Genomic DNA, 8250 nt, shown 5'->3' with positions numbered 1-8250 from the left:
AAGAGAACAGATATTGGATGGCAAATATCCAGTAAAATCAGTGTGAGCATAAATAAGTAAACCTCTAATGAATGAAATAATAACAATATATTTGGGGCACAAGGGAGAAATATGATTTGAACGCAGCGTAGAAGGTGGGTTTGGAATTGTTCGAAAAAATTTATTCCAAGAATACTAATTAGTGAATCGGTTTCCATCTGGAAGCAAAACAGCAGTGGTACCCTGAGAAGACCCACCCTTGGCCACAGAAACACGAAGCTGTGCTCATCCCATCTCCGGATGAAAGAAACTTCGGCTGGTGAGTTAATTTATGGAAAGATAGAATGAGGATCACGAGAATAATGGACCAAATTGAATAACTTGATGTAAAGAATAAAATGAAGACTGATGATTGTGCACAGAGGACCAACTCCACAAGTATATGATGGAGAACCCTTGCCAGTGGAGACCCGAGTAACTCTTCACTGACCAGTGGTGGTGACCAGGTTTTGAATCCCTCAACCCTCATTCAATTCCTCAAAGGATTTCTTTCTTGAATCTTGCAAGAAAGTGAGGGATAACAGGATGAAGAGGGCACGGACTGAGCAGTGGACGAGACCTATTCTTGGCTCAAGACTCCAGAGAAGCTTCCCGCTTCCCTATGCCTGGTGCTGGAAGAAAGGAGTTTCTCTCGAGAGCTAGAGATAAAACCTAACTTGCATATTTTTGAGTGAGGAGAAGAAGGGTAAGAGTGAAGAGCCTCGAGCAGCACTGGTCGGGGAAGAGGGCGCTGCGTTCAGGCGCCGAGAGGGAGAAAGAGGAAGACGTGGGGGAGAAGCAAGTCCACGTTGGGGGCTGACGCATGTGCACAGCCAACTGTGCCCGGTTCGGCTCTCCTCTTGTACAGAGCGGTGGGTACAGGCACCTCGCTGGCGCTCTCCTGCCTCCTGTCCCTGCTGCTCTTCGCTGGGATGCAGATGTACAGCCGCCAGCTGGCCTCCACCGAGTGGCTCACCCCCCAGGGCGGCCTGCTTGGTTCCGGCCTGTTCACCTTCTCTCTCACTGCCTTCAATAATCTGGAGAATCTTGTCTTTGGCAAAGGATTCCAAGCAAAGATCTTCCCTGAGATTCTCCTCTGCCTCCTGTTGGCTCTCTTTGCATCTGGCCTCATCCACCGAGTCTGTGTCACCACCTGCTTCATCTTCTCCATGGTTGGTCTGTACTACATCAACAAGATCTCTCCCACTCTGTACCAGGCAACAGCTCCAGTCCTCACACCAGCCAAGGTTACAGGCAAGGGCAAAAACAGAAACTGACCCTGAATGTTTAATAAAGTTGATTCTTTACAAAATAAATAACTAAAAGAGTGAAGAGAGCCTGGCGGGGGGCACAAGGAAGTCGAGAGGCCCCCGAGCACACCTGCAGGACTTCAGTGCGTGACCAAGCACAGTGTGGAGGTCGGGGAGTAGCTGGAGATGCAAGCAAGGTGAGATCCTCAAAGATCACGCTGTCTGCATTTTCCCCTAATTCATCTGATAAACATTTGTCACGGCCCAGCTACATACTGCACAGGCCACAGGAGCTAGGGATACAGGAGTGACTTATGGTAAGGGGGTTGGGGCACGGAAGGCGAGAGGGCTCATTAAGCAAGTATATGCAACACTGTCTTACAGATGCTCAGTAGTGTGGATTCGAAAATAAAAGGCTGTTGGTTGTGTGGGCAGTTTGACGGTGTCAGCCTTGTCCTGGTTTGCAGGTCCAAATCACCACCCCACCCAGGGAGGACCACAGATGTGGACTCCACGGAAGGCTCTTTGTGCAGCAGGACCAGGAGGAATGAATGGTTAACATGAGATACCTGATGACTGACACTGACTGACATCCTGTCCATCACACGCTTCCCACACTCTCCTTGGTCCTTGATTCCTCCTGGTTTACGCGCAAACCACTGACCATTTCCTTCCAGCTGTATCTCAGATTTATGACTCAGACACCGTCCCCCTAAGTTCTGGATGTCTGGATGGTCCCACATTTGGGGTCTATGCAGAAGTAGTTTGGGGCAAGGAAGCACTTCTTTTGATCATTGTCAGGCACTTGCTCATGTCGGAAGCCCAGGGCCTGAGCCCAAGCAGTGTCCCGGGCCAGGTTCCCCTTCCTCTGGTGCTGGCATTGCTCCAGGAGCTGGTGACATGTGGAGAGCCTTGAGATCCCCCAGAGAACTTCAAAGTGCCCTTAGCATACCATGGAAGGGTCAAGAGGCCAGTCAGTTTGGGGCCTGGGGGAGAAGCCATCCCAGGAAGATGCGTTGCCTGACTCTCCAGCAGACATGTGTGCCACGCACGTGTGCTGTGGGTCCTCCTAGAAATATGCTCAGCCCTGTTCTCTGCCTTCTGCTGTGAGGTGCCACGGCCCACTCTGGGGGACCTGGGAGCAGCGTACAAACAAAGCTAGGTCTCTGGTTGTGCCACTGCCCAGTCTGGTCCAGGACTCCTGGGAAGACCAGGAGCCAGAAATGCAGTCCTTAGAAAACACATCCCATCTCAGAAGTGCTCCAGAGTGGACCCCAGGCTCCCTTTATCAACCAAGGAAAACCCTGCCTGGGGTCAGCATGTCACCCAGCACCTGCCAGGCTGCCTCCTTTGGAGCTGTCCAAAAGGAGGAGGAAAACAACCTAAATCGTGTCACCCAAGGCTTTTCTGCCTCGCTCGACGCACACAGACCCTCGCCTCCGAGGGCACGGCCTGTGCCAGCAGAAGCCCAAGCCTTGTGCTATCCTCCTTAGGCCAATCCATGCTGAGGGGCCCGGGTTCCATTAGGACTGTTTAGGAGACTTCTGTATGGGTCCACGTGTATGTGGTCTGGGGGTCTGGGATGTTAATGCAGCGCAGGCCGTTGTAGTGTATTCGAAATGCATCTCTGGCCACCTCCTTTCAAGAAAGATGCTTTTCCACTGATTTTAGAAGAATTATCTGTGAGTCATCCGTTCGATTATCTGAACAGATGCTGCTGACTTTGGGTAGAACAGCAGGAGGGGTGAGTCCCCGAGGTGTGGTGTAATCAGGCAGCCCGTGCAGAGGGCCAGCACGGGAGCAGTAACTCTCCACCCCAGCCGTGGGTCAAAGGCTGATCGGGATGGAGCTGTTGCCTCTGCTGACCAGTAGCCCGATCCAGAGCCGAGCTTTAGTAGCCAGCTTGCTCTGTGCACATCACAAAAAGCCACCCGAGCGCCTCAGGTGGCTTCTCTCACTCATTACGTTGAGTTAGTGGTCCGCCTTCTGCCTGGCCACAAAAATCCTGCTGACCCTGATTTCATATGCGAGTGGCTTTTATTCCCTCTAACCTAGAAAGATGAAGACTTTACAGCTTTTCTTTTCTCTGGCCCAAGTCCAGAATTCAAAGTAAATGCGGCTTTGCGAAGGTGTGAACTAAATAAAAGCAACCCTTAGGCATTGGGCCCAGGCAATCAGGGAACAGCAGGATTTTGTGAGAGGCTCGAGGCTTTGCATTTTATGCCCCGTCTTTACCTGGAACAGGAGTTTCCAGAAGGCTCTCCTTCCCACAGAAGCCATCTGCATCCCCTCCCCGTAAGGCTGGCAGCGCCGTCCCCGTCCATGGCCAGCCCTGGGGAAGTTCTTCCTGCGGCCACGAGCAGCTCTTTACTCGTGGAGAAAATGCACAGGGCGCTCGGCCCCTAGCATCTGCTCTCCAGTCTCCACCAGGCCCTCTGTTTCGCAGCTGTTTGTTTGTTTTTTTTCATCCTCCTAACCTCATCCTATATTTTATCCCACGGTCTCTTTTCTACTCTCAAGCCGCAAACACCACCTCTGCCCCCTTCGATTCCCACAGACAACCCTATCTCACCCCCCGGGGGGCAGGGGGCAGGCCCAAGTTTCCTGACATCTCCTCCCACATTATCCACTGATGTGCCTTCCTCCCCAGGGCACCTGGTCTGACTTTTCCTCCAAGGAGTTACCTTCCCTCAGGATTGCAGGTATCACTCTCTGTCCCCGATTCCTCGGTGGACAGAGACTGAGCCCCAGGGTAGGTTGGTCTGGTCTAAACATGTGACCACAAGGACGTCCCCGGAACGGACGGCTCTGGCCGTTCCCATCCCCTCTGCCTCTCTGTGCTCTCGGGAGAGTAGGGCCCTGAATGCGAAGTCACGTGGGATCAGCTGGATTGGGAAGCTGGGAGAACCTCGTGTCACGTACAGTAAGTCAGGGAGAGAGCGCCACCGAGGCAGGGAGCTGTGGTACTGGACCAGAAGCCCTGGAGTTAGAGTGAGGTTCCAGGGTCACCCGGCTCCTGCCCTGTGAGCTGGGACCTCAGCCAACTCACAACTTCTTTGAGGTGTGTGGCTCCCCACGGGCAAAATGGCAAACAATAATGGTGTCCCCAAGACCAGGTGTACCGTGTGAAATAAGTGAGATGCTCTGAACGGGCCCAGCACTGTTCTCCCAGTTTTCCCTCCCTCCCTCCGTCCGATCCTCCCTTCCTCCTCATTTGCCTCCTGGGCTGTAAGCACAGGAAGATGAATCAAGCACAGCTCCAGCCCCTTGTTTAATAAGCCACTGTTTCAGAGGTGGGTGCAGACTCCATGAAGCTAAGACACAGTCCGAGCCTACAAGACCTGAAACACAGACAGAAACAAGCCTTGGTGAAGAGGAGGGTCAATGAGTTATGCCTCAGGGCACCGGAAAGGTGAGGGGGAGGCAACTCTGAACTTGGCCTGGGACCCACCTGCCCTGCCTGCTGCTCAGGATGGGCCTGGGGCTGAGCACAGACTCGCAGACTCAGGGCTTCTGCTGGTTGGTTTAAGACTAATAAAGCAGATTCAAACAGGGCTGGGGGCAGAAACATGCCATAGTCCCAGAGCACTTTGGGGTTCCTACCCACTCGGAGATTTTTTCTTCTTCCTTTTAAAGGTGAGAAAATGGGGACCCTGAGATGGCAGTTGACTTGTCCGAGGTCACAAAACTGGCCCCTAGTGGAGCCCAGTGAGACCCATGTCACCTTACTCCATGACCAGAGATCTTTCTGCTGCTACATCTAACTCTGCAGCCTCAGAAGAACGTAGATAAAAGAAAGGAAGGAAGGAAGAGAAAGAAAGAGAGAGAGAGAAGGAGCAAGGGATTGGGGGGTGGGGGAGTGGGTCAGATTCCCTGGATACCTTCAAAGTCCCTGCTACTTCCTTGAATCTCTCAACGAATCAAGGTGGCATGGGCATTGCTCGCCATTAAGGACAGAAATCCTTCTAAAATGACTTCTCCCCTCATCTCGTCTGACCTTCCACACTGTCTCTGAGAGTCGCTGCCCAGATGAAGAGGTTGGGACACTGGGCAGCGTGATTAGCCCTTCACTCCCTCAGGCCCCTTCCCGGGGGGCCCTACGGTCTCATCCTCAGGGCTCTCCACTGCGCCCACGCGCGCTGCCACAGAGGTTTTCTGATTCAAGGGCCCCGTGATTGAGGTGGGATCGGAAGAGACTTCATGATTCCCTCCATCGGGCCCCCAACCCACTTGTCGGCCAGAAGTGGAATCTTCTGCACATACTATTAGCGTCTTATTCTGATTCGTCACATCTACTTGGGGCCTATGTCAGTGTAACCTTCTGCGAGTCCTTGCCAAAACAAAAACAAACATGATATGTAATGACTGGGGGACCAGGTTGCTCTGTGCGACGGGCCAGTGCGACCCGTCTCTTGCCTCGAGGTGACAAGAAGAAAAGGGGGGTAGGGACTGCAGAGGCGGAAGTGCTGAAATCTTTCTGGACATTGAAACCCTCCACCCAAACCTTTTTCTTCATTTTTTTGGTTTTTTGTTTTTGTTTTGGTAGATAAGGAGAAGCTTCTTCTCGCCCAGTCTTTCTGCGGCTGGGAGAGGGCCTTTCTGCAGTTCATTTAAATCTGGTCTGTCCACTAACAAGAGGTGGGAGAGAAGAGGAACTGGTCGCAAAGCACCCACCCCAGCCCAGGGCCTGACCTTGTAGGGGAAAGGTTGTGTGTTTATACATCTGAGCATTTTCAGTGATTCTAAGATGACAGGGTAGGAACCATTGCCTTGGGAATGGACATCTCTATAATAAAAATCCCATTTTAGGGGTTAATGTGAAGTTTCCTTTCCTCCTTTATCCAAGAAAAGTAGCACGTCCATTGAGCAAGATCAGAGAGTAAAAACAAGTCTGAACCACACAGGCCTCTGCTTGACAATTTAGCATTCCAGCGAAGTTAACCCGAAATGTTTCTCTTCGGTGACCGGAGAGTGTGGGCAGGAAAGGGGGGACATAGGGATCGACCGGGGAGAGATGGGCAGAGAGCCGGAAGGCACGCTGAACTGGCTTTTATGAGTTTCTGACTCTTCCACGCCTATACCCCCGGGTTTCTGACTGTAAAGAGGAAAAAAAAAAAAAAAAAAACCTCCCACAGGCTGCTACGCTAACACGGCCTTCGAATTCCAAATTGGACACACTTTGGTTCTGGTTTTTCAACAGTCGCAAGACCAAGCCGTCCACGGGGAGGAAAGCCAGAGGGGGCCAATTAGGAAGGAAGAAATTAAAGGGAGGAATAAAGGAAAGGAAAAAGCCCAGATGAAAGGTCCAGCGGAGAGTGAGTGACAAGGCCGGAGGATGGCAGCCGGCGGCGGAGGTGGGGAGGCGGCTGCGCTGCAAGCTGACAGGTGGGTCTCGGGCCTGGAAGGGGGCGGGTGGGCGGGAGGCCCTCCAACCCCTGGGCAGCGCCGGCCGCCGCGGCTACGCCTCCCGAACCCGGGCCGCAGAGGAGGGGCGGGGAGCGCGCGGGGCGGGAGGCGGGCGCGCGGGCTCCCACTCCGGCCTCGGCGCCACTCGCCCGCCGCGCTCCGGGCGTCCCTTCTGCCTCCGACGCGCCGCGGATACCCCAGCCTCCGGCTGCCTGGTCCGGGAAGCTCCCCGCGCCTGCCGGAGGAGAGGAGCGAGGCCGAGCCGGGGTGGCCCCGGGGCACGATTCGTCGCGGAGACGCGGGGACCAGACCTGAGGATGAGCGGCGGAGGGCGGCCCGGGCACTGACGCGAGTTGGGGCCACGGCTCCCGGCCGCCGGCGGTGCGATGAGCCTGGCAGCGGAGACGCCCTAGCCGGGTGCACGCGCCGGGCGAAGCGCGCAGGTGGGGCTGCGCTCTCCGCGGTGCGCCCCGCGCCGGGCCCCCGCCGGCCGGAGGATGGGCGCCCCGGGGCCGCGCCCGCCGCTGCTGCCCCAGCGCCCGCCGCGAGCCCCGCGTCCGGCCGGCGCCCTGTGCTCATGTACGTAGGCTGGGCGCCCGCCCCCGGGGAATGAGGGTCCATGTTGGGTGTCCGCGCCCGGTGCGCCCTTCCGCCTCCCTGCTGCTCGGGAGGAGCCCCCCTAACCCAAGCCCAAGTTTGTACCTAAGGGTTATCGCCCGGGCTGAAGTCCGCCGGGCCGGGGATGGGGTGGGCAGAGGGCACGGACGGCCCGACCCTGCTTGAGGGGGGCGGGAATGAGGGGGAGGAAGCCCCCCGGAGGCGCGCTGAACGGCGGGGGGGCGAGGGGAGCTGGAGGGCTTGGTGGAGAGAGGCTGGGCGGCCGGCATCCTGCGGCGTCTAGGGTTCCATCGGCCCTTTTGGGCGGCATAAAGTTTGGGAACCAGAGAGGCTTTCGGAGACAGGCAGAGTGAAGGGGGCTCGCCCCGCCCGGCGTCCGCCACCCCCGGCCTCCTCCACCGCACACCCTAGTGCTGCCAGCCCCCCCCCGCCCCGCTCCACCGCCACGACCCCTCCCGGGTCAAAGAAATTAGGCGACTGCGCGTTGCGGCCCACGGAGGGGTCTCTGGTCTGCGCCCCGAGTCGCTGAGCGGCTGCCGGGTGGCTGATGGAGGAGCCACAGCCTCCGAAAGCCCCGAACCGCAACCGGGAACGGGGGTTGGGCTGGGGGACAGTCACGGACCTTCTTCTGGGCAACCGGGCGGAGGGCGGGGAAGGGGCGTTTGCGCCCCGCACTGGTGGCGTTTGCAGAGTTGTTAGGATGAGTCACCGGGTCCTGGGAGCTTTCTTACCCCCCCGCGCCCTTCTTCCCCAAACAGCCTCGGGCAAGCGAGGAAGGGTTTCCCTCTTATTTTCCTGCACGGCCGTCAGCGCCCGCTCCACTGCGGAATTCTCCACTGAGTAGTGTTTAGGGAAGTGTGGCCGGGACCCGGAGAGGGCGCCGGGCTCCGGAGTTCTGTGGCTCCATCCGAGCCTTGCAGGGAGCGCGGGCCCCACTAGCTGCATCCCCGCTGCTCCG

The 8250-nt window shown here is 56.5% G+C and overlaps 2 protein-coding genes across 3 annotated transcripts in view; both read left to right on the top strand.

Moving 5' to 3' along the window:
• The first annotated feature begins 893 nt into the window (after window positions 1–893).
• Window positions 894–1318, top strand: LOC309810445 (dolichyl-diphosphooligosaccharide--protein glycosyltransferase subunit KCP2-like). Its single transcript, XM_082632473.1, has one exon. The coding sequence runs from the start codon at window positions 951–953 to the stop codon at window positions 1293–1295; it is 345 nt and encodes a 114-aa protein (XP_082488599.1). The 5' UTR covers window positions 894–950; the 3' UTR covers window positions 1296–1318.
• A 5085-nt stretch (window positions 1319–6403) lies between these two features.
• Window positions 6404–8250, top strand: part of VWC2 (von Willebrand factor C domain containing 2) — a 120290-nt gene continuing 118443 nt past the window's right edge. Inside the window, exon 1 of one of the 2 annotated variants that reach the window (XM_082632309.1) lies at window positions 6404–6653. The gene's annotated coding sequence lies outside the window, so the exon portion shown is untranslated. Of the gene's footprint in view, window positions 6654–6786; window positions 7254–8250 lie in introns of those variants that run through there. The other variant, XM_082632308.1, reaches the window with a different exon arrangement.

The sequence above is a fragment of the Mesoplodon mirus genome (genome assembly GCF_964341445.2).
Source record: "Mesoplodon mirus genome assembly, chromosome: 9".
NCBI lineage: Eukaryota > Metazoa > Chordata > Mammalia > Artiodactyla > Ziphiidae > Mesoplodon > Mesoplodon mirus.
The sequence above is the reverse complement of the archived record's forward strand: the minus strand, read 5'-3'. Positions and strand labels throughout refer to the sequence as shown.